The sequence below is a fragment of the Malania oleifera genome, chromosome 8 (genome assembly GCF_029873635.1).
Source record: "Malania oleifera isolate guangnan ecotype guangnan chromosome 8, ASM2987363v1, whole genome shotgun sequence".
NCBI lineage: Eukaryota > Viridiplantae > Streptophyta > Magnoliopsida > Santalales > Ximeniaceae > Malania > Malania oleifera.
This window is the reverse complement of record NC_080424.1, coordinates 52,544,400-52,564,730: the sequence shown is the minus strand read 5'-3', so window position 1 is coordinate 52,564,730 and position 20,331 is coordinate 52,544,400. Positions and strand designations below refer to the sequence as shown.

Below are 20,331 nucleotides of genomic sequence, written 5' to 3'. Positions count from 1 at the left end.
CTTTGTCATGTTACAAAGTTCAAAGTTCAATTTTTATTTGTATCCTATATTTTAATGATACCAATATACTGGAGCTTTTTCTTTTTCAGAGAAAGTGGAAAAATGATGTTCATATGGCTATTCGAGATTGCAACAGAGCTCGAAGAATCAATACTTATTCATTTAAGGCACTCTATCACATGGCTGAAGCTTTATTGCAGGTAAGTTCAATAGCTGTAATTTATTTGAGAACATTGACATCTATGATGATCCATTAGATTTTGTTGCAGTTTTTAATCCAATATAGTATGAGATATCTGGCTGATTACCCTTGTGGTTATGTTGGTGCTCCGGACTGGAAATAAAAAGTGATACACATTGTGTTTATGGATGTTTTTTCTGTGAGTGTAAAAGTAGCTTTCTTACTTTTTGCTTGAAGATGTGAATAAATTTTTCTCAAGTGGATTGGAGAACATTAATGGTCTCAATTAGGAACTCTATTTTTTCTAGAATTATCAAACTTGACTGTTGACTGTAGAAAATGTTTAGGTTGAGTAAGACTTTTCCTATTTATAGCCTATATAAATGATTGGCTTGTTCTTATATTATGCTTTGAGGGAAGGTTTAGTCACTATGTGGTGATTTTATGCTGCTTAAGGACTGGGAATATGAAATTCTAGTTTCTGTCATAACCTCTGTACTTTGACTCCATGATCTGTGGTATGATAGTCAGGTTTTGGTATGGACTTAGAACCTTCGTGTAGCAAACACCCTGCATAATCTTGGGGGAGAAAAAGCAGCATGTGTTCCTCGTCTTTGGGACCATGAAGGGGACAATTACCACATCATAATTTGTCTATGGAAAAGGGTTAATATCCTTGTAATTTCGGACATTTTCCAAGTAAATGAAACTTCTAAAGTGGCCAAGCAGGTCTTGTACAGAGGATGAGCATGTTGTGTGGGACATGTCGAAAAGATTGTTAATTCAGATTTTAAATTGAATCATTGGGTTTTGTTTGGAACACAGTTTCCTTGTATTCCTTCTGGTTAAGACACTGTCCAGAATAATGTTGGAAACTGAAGTTGCAGGCCTCTTGGCGCACAAGTTTATTTTAAAAAAGAATGTAGTCATGATTTCATTTCTCTTAAATGGAAGTGAACCTGTCTCTTTGGTGGTTCTTGTAATTCTTGTTGTTTCCTAATATTTATTGTCTTGCAGTTGGGAAAACATAAAGAAGCTCAAGAGTTTGCTGTTGCAGCTGATTGTTTGGCCCCATCCGATTCTGAAGTAGCAGAAAAAGTGGAGAATATAAAAAAGCATCTTGCTGCAGGTTTGTTACGGTGAACCATTAATGTCCTTTTCATTCTTTCTTGCCTCTAGATGAGAAGACATGCAATTCATTGACTGTTAAGTTCATGCAATTTCAGTTGCAATCATGACATGCAGCATGGTGCCAAATTTGATTTTACTTCGACTTTCTTCTTTGTGTTCAAATTTGTGTTTTTGGATAGGGTTTTGCACGCTAACACACAATTGTGCACGTAAGATAATGATGTCATGGGGTGTATTGTAGCTTTGCAGTTTCACTGTACTGGTAAACTTCATTATTTTTTATTTTTTTAGTTCTTATGAACAATGAGGGGTTACCATGCGATATAGGAAACTTAAAACTCTAGCAACTCCAAGAAATAAATGAAATGTAAAGAATAGAAGTTTTTGTGGATATAGAATAAAAGATAAGTGCATTCTGGATTTAAAATATCATTTTATTGGCTCATGAGACCATAATATCTCTCACTACTTTGAGTAGTTTAACCAACTTTGTGATGTTCAATTGAAAGATGATGGAGACTCTAGGCAAATGCAGTTTTTCATTGAAATTTTAAGTTTGACTAAAAACATAACAGGGATTCTTTTAGTTGGCTTTCGGTTTTCAGGACTGGAATTGGAATTGGAATCAGAAACACAATGGCAGATTCCCCCTCACATTTGGTTTGACGTAGAATTGGAATTGAAATATGAGCAAGTAGCTTGTGATTTCCAGAATTTTAGGACTCTTGTTTTTTCATGGATAAATTTGGTTAAGTGATCTAAACTGATGCATAACTAAATTTAGCAGTAACAACAGTTGTAGCAGTAATAACAACAACAGTAACCACCACCACCCCGACCACCTAACTATTGTTATATTACTACTTTACCTAAAATCTTACGCTGTTAGGTTGTGGGCCAACAGTATATATCAAGCTTTAACACTCCCCTGCAGGTTAAGAGATAAACACATGACAGATCACATGCATTATAAGGAATACATAATTTTTTAAACAACTCATAATAAATGCAGGCAACGAGACTAGAAACCAGGACCTCCTTGTAACTAGTTCTGATACCATGTTAAATTACCACTTTAGCTAAAAGCTTAAACTGTTAGGTTGTGGGCCAACAATGTATATAAAGCTTTTACACATGTATTAGAAAATCTTAACTTTCTTGGGAAAAGTAATATGGTGTTAATAGTGACCTTTTTTTTTTTTTTTTATTTTAATACCAGCATCAAATTGGTACTATTTTATTTTTCAATGCATAAATTTTCTAGTTGTTTTGACAGTATTTACTTCTCTCAGCAAAGAAAGTTTCATTAAAGGCATTAAGTGGATGTCACCCAAGTACAAACAAGGGAATCATCTGAACTGCAGGGTGTCAAAACAATAAAAAATCACCAGTGAATCAACCAAAAGCAAACCACTATGCCATTTAGTAGTAGTAGTAGTAGTAAATGGTTTTAATAACATGTAAAGGCATGGTCAATCCTTTGAAACCTTTCTTATTTCTTCTTCTCCGTGCAATCAAAAGATGGCAAGGGGAATGAGGGACAAAGCTTTCTTCCTCTCCTTGCTAGAGTGGATAGCTTTTCAATCCCATAACTCTCTTTACATTTTTCTAGCAGTAACCCACTGCTGCCTGATATAAAGAAGTGGCAAGTCCCAAAGGATTCCTGTCCAGGAGCAGTGCAAGAGGTTGTGATCAATTAGTTTCAGCACTTTCCAAACACAGAAGCACCTATTGACAAGGGGCAGCCCCCTTTCTGCAAGTTATCCACGGCAATAATTTTTCTAGAGTTGCCTTCCATGCAAAGAAAGCAACTTTTGTGGGGGCTGCTTTTTTGAGATGAGCTTCAAGGGAAACCTGTTGCTAGTTCCTTCTGTGAGTTTCCTATAAAGGATCTGACCATAAACATGCCATCTTAGCAGGACCTATTTGGGATCATCAGTAGTGTTTTGATAAAGGATATTGTACAAGCAACCATAAAAATCAATAAGACGGTCAATATCCTGATGAATTTTCTAAAATCTGACACCATACATTCTTCTCCAGGTTCAGTGGTCCAACCTTTATATAAGAGACCATATATTGAAGCAATGACTCCATTCCAAAGATTATCCTTCATGCATGCCCAAAGCCATTTTCCAAGGAGGGCTTTGTTGAATTAAGAGAGGGATTTGAATCCTAGCCATATTGTAGAGTTTGTTTCACAACGCCCATCTGACAAGATGATACTTGAATTCCTCTCCAAACTCCCCCGACGAATCTCCTTTGAATTCTTTTTAACCTTTTGGAAAATGAGCATGGGATAGGGAAGAGGTACATATAATAAACCGGTAGATTTGATGTGCTCTTTATAAGGATAAGCCTCCTGCAGACAAATAATTCCTTTTCTAACCAGCCAGATTTCTCTTAATCATTCAACGATGAGGTCCAAATACATTTTTCTTTAAATTTAACACCAAGAGGGAGGTCAAGATATGTAATTGGAAAAACCCTAGCCTGCATCCCAAAAGGCCTGCAAAGAGAGGGTATTAAATAACAGCCATTAAGTAAAGAAAAATGAGGCCTCCGATACTGTTATAGGCTGCTAATGCGGCAAGCAGAAAATTCATAATCGTAACGGCCCATAACAGGCGTTACACTTGCATTACGGTCTGTAACGGCTGTTACACCACGTTGCAGTACCACGTTACAGCTGTCGACTCCTTATCTCCTCGAATCTGCTTCATTTTTTATGGTTCTCTTTGCGTTTTGCTGCTTCTTCCCCTCTCGTCTCCTTCATCCAGCTTATATCTATTGATCTGAAGCTTAGAAACCCCAAAAATAAGCTTCGATTTGTTGTTTGAAGCTATGCTCCGCAGGTCAGCTGAGTTGGCTCTTCAATCTGTGGAGATTTGTTCAAGTAGTGATTGATAATGAAGCTGCAATGGAGGCGGGAGGGAAATTATTAATTCAAAAGAGGCCAAATCTCTACTGGATAACATGTGCAACTCATTGCATAGATATTATTCTTGAAGACATTGGTAAGAAAAGTATTGTGAAGAAGGTCTTAGAAGATGTAAAAATAATAACCTATTTTATTTACCATGACACATGGATAATGAATTTCATGGAGAAATTCACAAATAATAGAGAATTGCTTCCTCCTGCCATTACTCAATTTGCCACCAACTTTGTTGCCTTGGAGACTATTGTTAGGCATGAACAAGAATAGAGGGAAATGTTGACATCTGATGCTTGGAAAAACTCAAGGTTTGGGATGACAAAATCAGGCCTAACATATGATGTGAAGAAGATTATCTTGGGGAAAGAGTTTTGGCAAAAGGCTTCTGATATAATTAAAGTATAGGAACCCTTAGATAAAGTTCTTAAATTGGTTGATGGTGATGAAAAAACAACCATGGGTTTCGTATACTAGGCATTTGATAGGGCGAAGTTGGCCATTGCAAAAAACTGTCGGTTCTACGAAGATTATTGGAAAATTATTGATAACTACTGGAATTTTCAATTGCGCTAAGGCTTGCATGCAGCTGGTTAGTGTAAATAAAATACAATTTATTAATATTTCAAATTTAAAATTATGCATAGTTGCATTAAAACACTCTTGTTTATTATTTTTTAGAATATTTTTTGAACCCCCAATTACTTTAAGGTGTTCCACCATCTCCTGAAGTTGTTAGAGAAGTCATGGATGGGATCAAAAAAGTGATAACCAAGATGGTACCCGATATAGGTACTCAAATTGTTGGAAAGTTTCCAAATTTATCCAGTCAACTCTCCTTGATTATAGGAGAAATTTCTGTAATTATGTAAATATTCTTAAGAGATATTCTACGATATATTCTTAGGAGATATTCTAGGAGATTTGTTAGCAATTGTTATTCTTTCCTTTTGTTATTCTTTTCTTTATTATTCTTTCCTTTGAGATTATCCTTGTAGTCTATAAGACATTCAGATTGTACTTTTTTTTTTAAATAATAAGAAATACTATTTCAATCCTTCTCCACTTCTAGATGGCATTAGAGCTTGGTTTTCTTTTCCTTTCGGCAGTCATAGCCTCTAAAACCTAGGCCTTATTGCCTTAACCTTGTTCAGTTTTCATTATGTCTGGAACAGTGGAGAACTCTGCTGTGGTTGCTGCTAATCCTACTGTTTTGGTTGCTATTAGTGCCTTTGTATAGTGGTTATATCACAATCAAAAATCTTGAGTATGGCGTGACTATTGTAATAAGCCACGCCATACTTGAGAAACCTGTTAGAAACTACACGGAAAACTAGCAAATTGGAAGAGCGGAAAACCTGGACTTGGAAACAATGAAGTGATTCCTAGAGCAAATGAAGCCTAGACCAATGTTCTAAGTTCAAAGTAGATGGATCAACTTCTTCAACTGCTGAAATCCAATCCGATATTCGGTAACTTCTATTGGTTCCTTGGCCCAAACAGGTAATATGCCAAGTGCCTATTCCAGTTCTTTAGCCTTTGCACCATGGATTATTGATTCAGGTGCATCCGACCATGTGATCAGTATATCTCAATTGTTGCAACCTTATTATCCTTGCCTGGGTAATAAAAAGGTTAGGATTGCAAATGGGAGTCTTTCATCCATTGTAGGAGCAAGTTCAATTAGAATTTCCGGTAAAATAGAATTAAAATCTGTCCTTCATGTTCCTAAACTTACTTGCAATCTTCTATCTGTTAGTAGATTATCCCGTGATTCTAACTGTCGTATCATATTCTTTGATTCTCACTGTGAATTTCAGGGCCAGAACGCGGGGGCGATGATTGGCACTGCTAGGATGATTGATGGCCTTTATTATTTTGATGATACCCTATTCAGCAATAAACAAGCTCAGGGCTTGATTGGTAGTACTAGTTTAATCCCTGTGCGTGCTCAAATAATGCTTTGGCATCTTAGATTAGGGCATCCTAGTTTTTCCTATTTAAAATATTTGTTGCTTAGTCTGTTTAAAAATTTGGATTGTACTTCTCTTCATTGTGACGTTTGTCATTTATCAAAAAGTCATTGAGTTCCTTATAATTCAAAAGGCTACCATGCATCAAAACCTTTTTATTTGATTCATAGTGATGTTTAGGGTCCCTCTAAAGTTATTACCTTATCCGGGAAAAAATGGTTTATGACTTTTATAGATGATCATTCTTAGATTTGTTGGGTATATTTGATGAATGGAATATTTGAAGTTGAAATATTATTCAAGAATTTTTATAGTATGATCAAAAATCAATTTCACACAAAATAAAGCATACTTTGTACAAATAATGGTACAAAATATTCCAACCAAGTTTTGGGAAATTTTTTGAAAGAAAGAGGGATTCAACATCAATCCACGTGTCGTGACACCCCACAACAAAATGGTATCGCAGAAAGAAAAAATCGTCATTTACTTGAGGTTGCACGGGCTATAATGTTTTCTATGCATATTCCAAAACATTTGTGGGGGGATGCTATTCTAACTTCTTGTTATCTTATTAATAGAATGCCTACCCGTGTGCTGTAGTATATCACTCCTTTGGCATCTTAAAACAATCCTTTCTTGGTAATTGGATAATTTCTGATCTGCCTCGAAAAATATTTGGATGCACTGTTTTTGTTCATATTCCAGCTCATTGTAGATCTAAACTTGATCCTAGAGCTGAAAAATGTGTCTTTCTTGGATATGCTCCCAATAGAGAGGGTACAAATGTTTGAATCCAAAAACGAAAAAGAAAAAACACATCAGTATGGATTTCGTTTTTGTTGAAAATCAGTCTTCCTTTAACCAAACTTATCTTTCAGGAGAAGAAAGAGAGTAGTGAAGATCAGTTTTGCAAATTTCTATGCCAATGCCTAATGTTTTCCTTGACTTGACATCCCTCTACAAAACATTCAAGAAACTAAAATTTTAAATAGTGAAAAAAATGGAAATCGTAATTTGCCTATACAAAGCAGAAGGGAATCACAAACAGGGGGAGAATTGCTACAGAATAATCCCTCTTTTGAGCTTCGTGTTTATACTAGAGGCACGTATCGTTTTAATTCTAAGGATCATTCCACAATTTCAGAGCAGAATCAATCATCACCTCCAAAAACTGATCATTTGGAAATCCTAGGTAATCCTTGATCAATCTACTGAACTTGATGTACCTATACCCATTAGGAAAGGAGTTAGAACTTGTACCACACATCCCATTGCCAAATATTTATCATACCATAGGTTCTCTCATAATTATAAGGCCTTTACATCCAATATTTCTCACCTATTTGTTCCAAGGACCATTCAGGAAGCTATGGACCATGTGGATTGGAAGTTAGCAGTTCTTGAAGAGATGAATGCTCTACGGAACAACAGTACTTGGGAAATTGTTGATTTACCAAAGGAAAAGAAAATTGTAGGTTGCAAGTGGGTGTTTACAGTTAAATGCACCGTAGATGGCAATATAGAGAGAGATAAGGTGAGACTTGTTGCAAAAGGATTTACAAACATACGAAATTGACTATCAAAAAAATTTTGCTCCAGTGGCCAATATAAACTCAATCTGAGTATTACTCTCCTTAGCTGTACATTCTAACTTCCCTTACACGAGTTGGATGTAAAGAATGCTTTTTTTAAATGGAGATCTAGAGGATGAAGTGTTTATGGAATTACCACTAGGTTTTGAAGGTAATCTTGGCAGAGATAACGTGTGTGAATTGAAAAAAATCATTGTATGGGCTCAAACAATCTCCGAGAGCTTGGTTTGAACGCTTTGGGAAGGTTGTAAAGGGTCATGGTTACAGCCAAGGTCAAGCTGATCACGCCATAAGCACTCAAGTGAAAGGACGGTTGCTATTCTAATTATTTATGTTGGCGATATTATTTTGACAGGTAATGACAACAAGGAACTTGAGAAATTAAAACAGATGCTTGCTAATGAATTTGAGATTAAAGACTTGGGTGACTTGAAGTATTTTCTCGGTATGAAATTTGCAAGGTCAAGATAAGGTATTTTTGTTTCACAAAGAAAATATGTGCTTGACTTGCTTGGAGAAACAGGTTCACTAGGGTGTAAAGCAGCTGAGACGCCTATAAAGCCTAATCTTAAACTACAACCTGCCAAGCCTGAAGAAGTAACCAATAGAGACCAATACCAAAGATTGGTTGGAAGGCTACTTTATTTATCATATACACGTCCTGACATAGCCTTTGCTGTCAGTATGGTAAGCCAATTCATGCACTCACCAGGGCCTGACCACTTTGATGCAGTTTATAGAATCCCGAGATATTTAAAGGGAACTCTAGGAAAAGGTCTCTTGTTTGAAGACCATAGACATCTACAACTTGAGGTATACATTGATGCAGATTGGGCTAGGAGCATGACCGATAGAAGATCAACTTCTGGTTATCGTGCCTTTGTTGGTGGAAATTTGGTTATATGGTGAAGCAAAAAACAAAATGTGGTAGCTAGGAGTAGTGCAGAGGCAGAATTTACAGTAGTTGCTCATGGAATTTGTGAAGTGTTGTGGATTAAAAAATTATTGGAAGAATTGAAGGTCACTAATCCACTACCTATGAGACTGTATTGCGATAACAAATCTAGTATAGCCTCACAATCCAGTGCTTCATGATAGAACAAAACATGTTGAGGTTGACAAGCATTTTGTAAAGGGGAAGCTGGACAGTGGACTGATTTATTTACCTTGTGTCTTTGCTATTGAATAAATAGCAGATATACTTACAAAAGTGCTATCAAAGAAGCAATTTGAAAATTTGATCGGCAAGCTGGCTATGGAAGACATCTTCAAACTAGCTTGGGGGGGAGTGTTGGAAAGTTTCCAAATTTTTCCACTCAAATCTCCCTGATTATAGGAGAAATTTCTGTAATTATGTAAATATTCGTAAGAGATATTCTAGGATATATTCTTAGGAGATATTCTAGGAGATTTGTTAGCAATTGTCATTCTTTCCTTTTGTTATTCTTTCCTTTATTATTCTTTCCGTTTAGATTATTCTGGTAGTTATAAGACATTCAAATTGTACCTTATTTTTAAATAATAAGAAATACTATTTCAATCCTTCTCCACTTCTAGAAAATTTCAGGTGATTAATCAAGTAAGTATTGATTCTATTATATAGTAAATTATTTTAATATTTTGTAATACTTCCTGTAATACATGTAATTAATTAATTATACTTCACAATCCTCCTTTTTTAGTTGTTGCTATATTGGGATAGGTAGGAGACATTTGGAACCCAGTTGGCTTAAAGGGTAGTGAAACAAACAAATCCTGGTAAACTTAGCTAAAAAATGGTTGAATGGATCTATTTTGTCATTTTTATGTTCAAGTTGACTTTTAAAAAATACACTATATTGACACTTGTTTTTCTTCATTTATTGATGTTTCCGAATGGTGGATTTATTATGGCATGTGTGCTTCTAAACTCCAAAAAATAGCAATAAGAGTTCTTAGCCAGATCACATCAGTTTCGAACAGTGAGCGTAATTGGAGCACCTTTAGCCTTATCCATATGAAAACAAGAAGTAGACTAAAAAAGTACATGAGACAAACTTATTTTTGTGCATCACAAGAAGAGGTTAAAGTTAAGACATACAATGAGAAGTAGCCAACAGGGCATCGAAGATAGTTTCAACCCTATCAATTTGGACTATATTTTCGAAGAAGATGATCCTTTGAGTCCATGGTTAGAGGAGAGAGAGACACCATTACTTGACGGTCAGGACAACTCAAATTGGTTAGATGAAGAAGTTGGTGGTACTACAGAAGGAGGTGATAGTGGTACCACTACCACCATCATCATTACTTGATGGGCTCAAACCAAGATTATTATCACTTTGTGTACGTTTAGGACTTGAACTTGAATCATGCACATTTATTGGTGGTTGATTACCTCCTTTTGCAATGCCACAAACCTCTTCATCCAACTAATTTGAGTTGTCCTGGCCGTCGAGTAATGGTGCCTCTCTCCTCTAACCATGGACTCAAAGGATCATCTTCTTTGAAACTATAGTCCAAATTGTTAGGGTTGAAACTACCTTCGATGTCTGGTTGGGTTCTTCTTATTGTATGTCTTAACTTTAACCTCAAGTTGTAGTGCACGAAAACAAGTTTTTGCAGTCTCATGTACTTTAGTCTATTTCTTAGGTATGGATAAGGTTAAAGGTGCTCCAATTATGCTCACAGTTTGAAGCAGATGTAGTCTGGCTAAGAACTCTAATTGTTATTTTTTGGAGGTCAAAAGCACACATGCCATAATAAATCCACTATTCAGTTGCATAAATAATTGAAGAAAAACATATGTCAATATAGTGTATTTTTGAAAAGTCAAATTGAACATAAAAATGGCAAGATAGATCCATTCACCCATTATTTAGTTAAATTTATCCGGATTTGTTTATTTCACTGCCCTCTAAGCCAAAGGGGTTCCAAATGTCTCCTACTTATCTTGATATAGCAACAACTAAAAAAAGAGGATTGTGATAATTAATTAATTAGATATATTATAGGAAGTATTACATCATACTAAAATAATTTATTATCCAATAGAACTAATACTTGACTAATAACCTAAATTTGAGTATCTATACCAGGTGCAAACTTGGTTATTACTTTTTTAACCCCATCCATGACTTCTCTAACAACTTCAGGAGAGGGTGGGACACCTTAAAGTAATTGGGGGTTCAAAAAGTATCCTAAAATTAAATTTACGAACATATTAATAAATCATAGTGCTTTAGTACAACTATGCATAATTTAAAAGTTGAAATACTAAAAAATTTTATTTTATTTACACTTACTAGCTGTGTGCAAGTCTTGGTGCAATTGAAAATTCCACCCGTTATCAATAATTTTCCAATAATCTTTGTAGAATCAGCAATCTTTTGGAATGGCCAACTTCGCCCTATCAATTTCCTCATATATGAAACCCATGGTTGGTTTTTCATCACCATCAACCAAATTATGAATTTTCACTAAGGGTTTCTGTACTTTAATTATATTGGAAGCCTTTTGCCAAAACTCTTTCCCTATGATAATCTTCTTCACATTATATGTTGGGCCTGATTTTGCCATCCCAAACCTTGAGTTTTTCCAAGTATTAGATGTGAACATTTCCCTCAATTCTTGTTTATGCCTAACAATGGTCTCCAAGGCAATAAAGTTGGTGGCAATTCAAATAATGGAAGGATGAAACAATTCTCTATTATTTGTGAATTTCTTCATGAAATTCACTATCCATGTGTGGTGGTAAATAAAATAGGTTATTATTTTTGCATCTTCTAAGACTTTCTTCAAATTACTTTCCTTATCAATGTCTTCAAGAATAAGATTTATGCAATGAGCCGCACATGTTGTGCAGTAGAGATGGGACCTCTTTTGCATTAATAATTTCGTTGCTGCCTTCATTGCAACTTCATTATCAATCACTACTTGGACAAAAGTCTCTGCAATTTCTTCAACCACCTTGTCCATTAATTTGAAATGAAATTATAGATTTATTAATACTACTACTTAATTTAACATATACAAGTCATCAAGTGACTCAAGTCAATCAAAATTAGAAAATTACCTGAAATAATACTCAGCTGTTTGGCTCGGCACATCAGAGGCATCAACTGACACTTATAAAATAGTGCCTCTATTGCAATAAACTAAAAAGTTTATCATGTGTTTTCTAGTGGGTCCTGACCAACCATCACACATAATGGTTACGCCTCTCTCCTTCCAACTGCCAACAAAATAAGATATATAATTTTTCATATTCTGATACTCTTGCTCCAAATATATTTTAGAGATCTCATAGGGTTCCACCTTTCAACCTCAGCTGCAACATCAAGCATCGGTTGCATAAATGGAGAGTCAGCTACATTCGCTGGAATTCAATTATAAATTAGGAATTTTCCCGCTTCTTTTCCTAATTTATTTCTTAAACCCTTTAGAATTTTGGTATTTATTTTTGGTTTCTTGGCACTCCTACTTCTTTCTAGAGTAGAATCCATCGTCCTTAATCTAGCTTCAGGGGCATTAGGGTTAATCCATTGTCGTCCACTACCTCTAGCTTCTCAAACGCTTTGTGACCAAGCTTTACCAAAATCACTAGCATTGCCACTACCCGAGCCGCATTCATAATAATTACCACTTCCACTAGTTCTTGCCCTAAAAATCTGTGTCTCTCTTCCCATTCTTGTTGTGCTCGTATACTCTCTTGTTGAGCAAATCTCATTCTTTCATCATCTGAATTTTCTTCATCGCTTAAATTTTCAAGATCTCCTCTAATTTGAGCTTCTAGTTCCTCTTCTCTTTTTTGTTTATGTTTCTTCTTCTCTACATATTGTTGTAGATGTTTTATCATTTCTTCTCTAACCTACGTGGTTACATTTGGACACGAAGACACCTGACCTTTTTTATGTGTGAAATGCTGTTTCAATCATGTAATTCCTCCTTTAATTGTCTTTTCACATAATTTACATAAGACAACATGTCTGCTACCTTCCACTGGAGTAGCTAATGCCAACCAATGTCTTCACTAGGTAGCTCTTCACTTCCTTTTTATCACATGACATCTTGATGCTTGATTAGATGACTTTTACACAAGTAAAAATAAAAAGTTATGGTCCTTATACTAGAAATTAAGAATAAAATGGTACATAATTAGCTAATTACAAACATAAATGATGGATTAAATTTAAGACTTATGCTAACTATTAAAAATTTTAGTTGATTTATGCATATATAATACAATTTAAGAAAATAAATATAGAATTGTAGATCTTACAATTTAATTATTTAAAAGATGGTGTAGTTGAGTCAGTTGACTAAGTGTGTAGAAATTAGAAATATTATAAACTGTAGATCTAATATTAAATTATTAATTGTCAAGGTATTTAAAAAATAATTTTGTAGATTTATAATTTGCAGAAATTTTATATTAATTAATAAATTTTTACTTTTATATTAATTAAAAATGTATACACTAGATTCTATACTTTATGCTAATTTTTTATATTAATTAATAAATTTTACTTATATAATTAATTATTTACAAATTTACATGCATAAAACAAAATAAAAGTAATTAAATAATAAATATAAACTTAAAATTATAAAATAAACTAAATTAGTAATTTAGTAGGCTACAGTGTAGGCTGTGTAGTACTCTGTAGTAGGCTGGAGGTAGCCTTTGCTGCCTCAAATTAAAAGAAGTAATTAAAAAAAAAAGAAGGAAGACTGGACTACTGGAATCTGGAAGAAGGCACACCCGAGTCCCCTAATAGTAGTCGAACCTATCGAATGGAGTGAGTTTGAGCTGCAAGCTTCCAAATCCTCAAATATCTTCTTGATATCAAGATTTCCTTGTAGAATCTACCCTAAACTTTCCTAAATGACAGCAATTTTGCCAAGAAATTGTTAAAATCTCCACAGATTGAAGAGCCGACTCAGCTGACCTGTGGAGCGCAACTTCAAACAAAAAATCAAAGCTGATTTTGGGGTTTTGAAGCTTTAGATCAGTAGATCTATGCCGGACGAAGGAGACGAGAGGGGAAGAAGCAGCAATGTGCGAAGAGAAGCAGAAAAAATGAAGCAGATTTGAGGAGATAAAGTGTTGGCAATCGTAATTTGGTGTAACGGCAGCTCAGACCGTAACGTAAGTGTAACGCTGTTTGCGGGCCATTACGGCTCCGTAATGGCTTTGAATTTTCTGCTCATCACATTAGTGGCTTGTAGCGGTATCAAAGGCGTCATTTTCGGTTACGTAACGGACGTTATTTAATACCGTGCCACCACCTCAACACTATGATCCATATTATGCATGTCATCCTTATCCTAGTGGGTCCTATCTAGTGAGTTTTCTTCTACACATTACCTAGAGACAACCCCAGCCCCAACTTATGGGTATTATTCAGGAAATGGTCGAGGAGATTATGCACCTCCTATATCAGTTGTATTTTCACCACTAGTAGATTTTCTGGAGCAACAACGAAATAAAGTGAACCTGGGCATATTCAGCAATGTGTTTCCACAAAAGTGGGGAGATAATTCCCAATCCCGATCTCAAGATAGAGATGTAGATTATGAAGACCCTCAATGTCATTCTTTTTGGTGATGACATGTGCTATATTGTAATATTGTTTTCATGTATTCGACTATTGATACCTGTCATATTTCAAATTCATGCATGTGTATGCTGAGTATTGGCTCATTTTTAGTAATCTTGTCTATAATTAAGTGATTGTTTATTTTAATTACATTTCTACATTTTTTACCCATTAAAGTAGTGCAAACTGTAAAGACAATATAACTTCTTTTTTTTTTTTTGTAAACAACGCACTAAAATTAATATGGAAATCATAATGCCTATTCAAAAGCATTTGTAAGTTGAATAAAAGCAATCATGTATTAACAGGTTTCATGCTTATTCTTCAATTTTGGCATGGTTGTGCATGCGCAAAACAAATTCACAACTGTTACGGTGTAATCCCAAGAGTGGGGTGAATTGGGTACTTTAAAATTTTATGTGCGGAAGTTTAATCAATTTTAAAACTTATTTAACACGTGCTCTAAATATTTTAATCACTAGAGAGTTTTTTCAGCAAACAACTATACCAATATCAATATTCCTAAATATGAGAAAGCTTAAACTTATATATCAATATGTAATCAATCACACACTATGGACAATGCTTGCAATAGATCAATGTTAACAAGAGTATGCTTGGCCACCAAATAATTTATACAATAACTTGAATGAATGATGAACCAATACAATACAATTCCAGCAGATTATGTCAAGCTTAAATTTGTAGCTGCGGCAGAGTTTGATCAATAAGCATAAACATAAAAATAATCAATGTGAAAATATTTGTTCAAGCTCAATTGTGATCAAATTCTCTCATTTTCAAAAAAATTTCTCCCCCTTTTTACTTAGAATTTAAAAGGTATTAAATAATAATTTGTTTTTGCATTTAGCTCAAAAAGTTCTCCCTTTTGACATAGACATCAAAAGTATTATTTTTCCATTTATAAAATACATTTTTCCTATTATTTTTCCCCCTCTGGAAAATACAAAATATTATTCATTTTGCTTATTCTCCCCCTTTGGACATTAGCAAAAAGAATTTCAACAAAGATAAAGTAGTATAGCACAACCTTGTAAATAGACAGCAGAAGCAAAAATATGTTTGCCAACAACCAGCATGCAGTTCACAAAGACATGACTATCAGCAGAAGGTCACAATCAATATTCAGCAGTTCAACATGCATACATAGTCAGTATTTCCAAAATAGAATTCGTAAGGGTTGAAAATAAAGCATATATCAATATTAGAAATCATTGCATAACATAGCTGTTTTCAACTGAATTATAATACAAAAACAAAACAAGTACCATTAAATTACAACCAGATACAAAGATTTTCAAAGTTCTCTCTCTCAATAACTAACAAAAACTCTCATCTAATCCTCATCAGAGAGGATCACCACCAGATGAGCTCTCATCCTCCTCATCATCCTTGTCGTCCTCTTCTTTGCTCGACTTTTCCTCCATGGGTGCTTTCCCTTTAGATGAGGAAGCACTACTTGTGTGCCTTTCAATTGCGGTGAGGCGTTGATTTATTGAATGGAAGTTTGAATGCATATTTCGCTGCATAGCATCAAACCTGAAGTTCATATGCTGGCGAAAGTCATGAAGAGTTCCTAGGATGGTGGAATAATTAGGAGGAGCAGTAGCTGGACCAGATGAGGCAGATGGTTCCTCATGGTGTGGATCATCGTGACGTGCATACTCATGTTCCTCCATGCATACATTTAAATCATCTCTCGGAGGTTGACGGTGTTTGGGGATCCAACCAAGTGCTTTATCCAGTTCATAACCCATTAGTTTGACCATGGTTGATGAGAATTTTTCTGAGGTTTTTATTTTAATGAATAAAGTGGAAGGACGCGCTAGGCCAAGATGTTCAAAGATTAGGTTGAGAGCCCCCCCTCCATAAGGAAGAATGACTCTACGGGTCTCCTCTTTGGCTGTCATCCACTTGATAATGAGAGGGTAAATCTAAACGTTTTCCAGCGTACAAGCACCACATCATGAAACAATCCAAATATGACATGTGATCCCTAGATCTGGTCCTGGGAAGGATGTTGTAAGTGATGATCAGGTGTAATTTTGGCTTCCAGAGTGAGATTTTGGTATGACGGAGTATGCCCATAATTGTTGTTTGGCTCAGCTAGAACAAGCGGCAAAAATGCTTGGGGAGTGAATTTGTGTTCCATGATCCAAGTGGTTCCTAAGCTCGATCGCCTGAACCAACACTGTCTGGAACTTTATAATGGCAGTAGTCATTCGGTCGACTGAACCATAGGTTTGGTCACTCAAAATCTCTGATGCCAGACTAGTTTGCTCAGGCGCCCGAACACCTTGAAATTCAATGTTCTTTTTCTTTTTGATTCCAAAACTTATTTGTATCCTCTTGAAATGATATTTGGACTTTGTAAAAATATTTTCTAAGATTTGGAAAAGGTATCCAAGTCCAAGTGATTATCTTTCATAACAAACACTAAATTGAGAAGTATTTACATGAGACTTATTTTACAATACACATGGAATACTATCTAAGTCTTCATGTCTTTAAGCTTGATCTTCATCCAAGCTTTTCTTCAGTAGCCATTCTTCATTTACTTGTGTTCCTCATGGCTTTACATTTAAACATTGTTCATTATTCTTGAAATCTATAAAACCTGTAAATATACTTGATAGCACAATTAGATGCCATGGTTTTTTGTTATCAAAATGAGATCAAGCCTTGTTAGGCCAACATGCCTCTCACATCTCGCGACACCCATGACCGTTACATGACGTTACCCGCGACCGTTACATGATTTTACTTGCAACCGCGATCTAGAACCATGGAGAGGCCCCTCAGTGCTGCCCCCAAGTGGAATGAGTTCACTTTTTCCCAAGTTTACCTTCAAATATAGACTGCTTCATACCCAAGAAGATTGCACCTAAGGTGGAGGATTTGCTGAGGGTCCTCTTAAGAGAAAATAATTGTATCAATCACAAAAAGGAGAGGAACTTTCATTACCTTCGCATTCATTTCAGTAATAAGACCTTTGGTCGAAAGCTTTTTCCAACAAGATCCAATACTTCTATTACCAAGGTTAACTGTAAGGGCGAAGTGGGGATGAACTTGCCCCAGACCTCTAGAAGAGGGAAAAAAATTGATAGGCGGCCATCAACTAGCCTGAAAAAAGTGTGGTTGTAATGCATTGTTGGATCTCCACATAAGCTACAACTCCCCAGAAGCCATTCCTGTAGGAATTTGAAGGAGGAAATGCCAATTCGCATGATCAAAAGCCATCATGTGAAGTTTGATGTCACAAATCCATTGACTATAAAAGCTGCATCCGTGATTTGCCTGTCTTCTAATAAAGCATGTTAGTGTTGGCCAATAACCTCCAAAATTTCTTTTTTAGCCTGTATTAAGGATTTTTTATTGGATCTTATAGATACTACCCAGAAAGCTGATAGGGTGAGAGTCTTAATGTTGCAAGCCACGATTTTCTTGGCAGTTGGGAACCAGGGGTACAAACGTGGAGTTCAGACTGCTCATAAATCTGCCTAGATTGTAAAGAAAGCCAAAGAAAAGATGTCAGGGCCTGGTGCTTTATCTCCATTACTTTCATTGATTGATAAATTTTCTCCTCATCGGAAGGCCTTTTAAGCCACACTTTGGAAGGGTTCAGAGTGCTGCAAGTGATGCCATCTGCTGCTGGTCTCCAATGGTTCAGTGTGAAACTTCTTGTAGAACCTGCTAACGCCATTTTTAATATCCTCATCATCCACCATTGACTCCCTCTCAATTTCAATTCTAGTCAAAAAGTTGAACCTGCAGTAAGCATTTGCTGTTTGGTGGAAGAATTTAGTGCTCCAATTCCCCCTTTTTAAGCAATAAAGCCCTGAATTTCTGTCTCCAAGTGATTCCTTCCATGTTAACGTCGGAAAGCTCTTTTCTAAGAATGAGTTTTCTTGCCTTGCTCTCAGCATTGAAGCCTTGACTTAGTTCCTCCTCATCCAGCTCCTTTGTGCCATTAAGTAATAGTCTTCTTCAATGAATATTCCTGTATATACTCTTGTTCAACCATTTCAATTTTTCCCTTAGCCCCTTTAATTTTGAGGCAACTACAAAACTTTATTTTTCCCAAAATGAAGAGTAGACTACCATTGCTTATCCAGATTGCCAAAGGCAATAGGCTTGAGAAATATGGTTTCAAACCAGAAGGGAGTCGGCCCGCGCTTAATACCTCCCATATCAAGGAGGATATAAAAATGGTTTGCACTGGGCCTTAGAAGACACTGAGTAACTGCAGGGAACTGTTTTTCCCAATCTGTAAAGATTAAGAACCTACTGATCCTAAAAAATGTGGGGATCTTCCTGGAGTTTGACCATGTGAAAGAGCCACCAATGGGGTGAAGATCAGTAAGGGCATTAACTTCTTTGAAATCGGGAACCCTTTCATGCTAGCAGTCTCAAAAGTGCTTTCCATTTCTCTCATGAGGATGCAGAACCATATTGAATTCTCCCCCCAATGATCCAAGTAGCATCCCAATTATCTATAACCTCCAGGAGTTCATTCCATATGAGCTGTGTAGACGGTCCTTCACCTAGATTATAGACTGGTGAGAATCCACGTTAAAATTTTCCAGGTTTTTGAATAGGTAGGAGCATGGTCTTAAATTTCCACGAAATTGTCGAAATTTCAGTTGAAATTTCTGGTTTACGTCACCCTCGAAATCGAAATAGCAGTCGATTTCTATCTTGCATAATTTCCATCAAAATATCAACAAATCATCCAGAAATTTATCAAAATCTCGAAATTTTAGAGAAATGTGTCGAAATTTTAACTAAACAATGAAATTTCCTTCGAATTCAAAAGTGAAATTTATCTTTTAATTTATTTTATTTATTTTTTATCGAAACAAAATATTATTACAAATGCTTTTGAAATTATATGAAAAAATAAACTTACAGCAGCATTTTATTTAACCATCTATGTCTAAATTATCATTATTTGTGTAATAAATAATATTTAAATGATTTATGAATTTCATTTGTATGAGCTGAATATGTTTACTGTACATAATCTTACAAATATGTTTGATACACATACTATATTACAACTTTTCGACCTCATACACAATATAGATGTAATTAACTTGTAACATATTAGTCGTAAAACTTACATTATTATTTTTGTTAACCATTTCTAAAGTCTTTACTACTAATTTCCGTTATTTTTTCAAATCAAAATTGAAATTGACTTCGAAATCGAAATTTTTGTTGAAATTTCCATACTTTTGGAGCTTCAAAAATTGAGTTGAAATCAAAATTTAGGACCTTGGGTAGGAGACAAAGGGAATTTATAGAATGGAATTTATAGAATGATCTAGCATCCCCACCTCTTCATCCTTCCATAAAATAAGAATACCTCCTGCATTTCCAGCTGCTTGAAGGAAAATCTGCCTCCAAATTTTCATGTCATCAAAGGCTGTTATTATAATTTTATTTATAAAATTCTTTTTCTTTTTTTTTCCCCATTTCTCCTCTCCAATCTCTAAGAAAATATTTAATCAAAGCACTTTTTGAATTGTCATTAAGACCCCTCACACTCCATGAAATCAGTTACCTCAACATGGGTTCACCGAAAATCCCTTGCTGCTGCCAGCCTCCACCAAGTCGGCAGCCTCCACCAAGTCCGAGAACCCTCCAACCTTGTCATAATTTACTGAAAACTCCAATATTTTTGAGTTCCTTGTTAGCATCTGAAAAGTACGGTGTACTCCCAAGACGGGGGGAGGGGGTGAATTGGGTTTTTAAAATTTTTTTATAAACTCTTTAAGTATGACCCTTTTTCAGTTTAAGTTAATTGCAATCACACTTTCAAATCAACAATTGAATGCTTATCAACCACTTTATTTATATTAACCAACAAAAGATGATGTTGCTTATACAACTTTTAGTGCTTCAATGGATA

General features: G+C 35.4%; 1 protein-coding gene across 3 annotated transcripts in view; it reads left to right on the top strand.

Annotated features, from left to right (window-relative positions):
* LOC131162289 (protein ALTERED SEED GERMINATION 2) overlaps positions 1 to 20,331 on the top strand; it is an 80,954-nt gene that overhangs the window by 40,887 nt on the left and 19,736 nt on the right. For all 3 annotated transcript variants that reach the window (XM_058118602.1, XM_058118600.1, XM_058118601.1), the window contains exons 12-13: positions 90 to 200; positions 1,199 to 1,310. In XM_058118602.1, the coding sequence (XP_057974585.1) occupies positions 90 to 200; positions 1,199 to 1,310 (223 nt within the window). The remainder of the gene's footprint in view (positions 1 to 89; positions 201 to 1,198; positions 1,311 to 20,331) is intronic.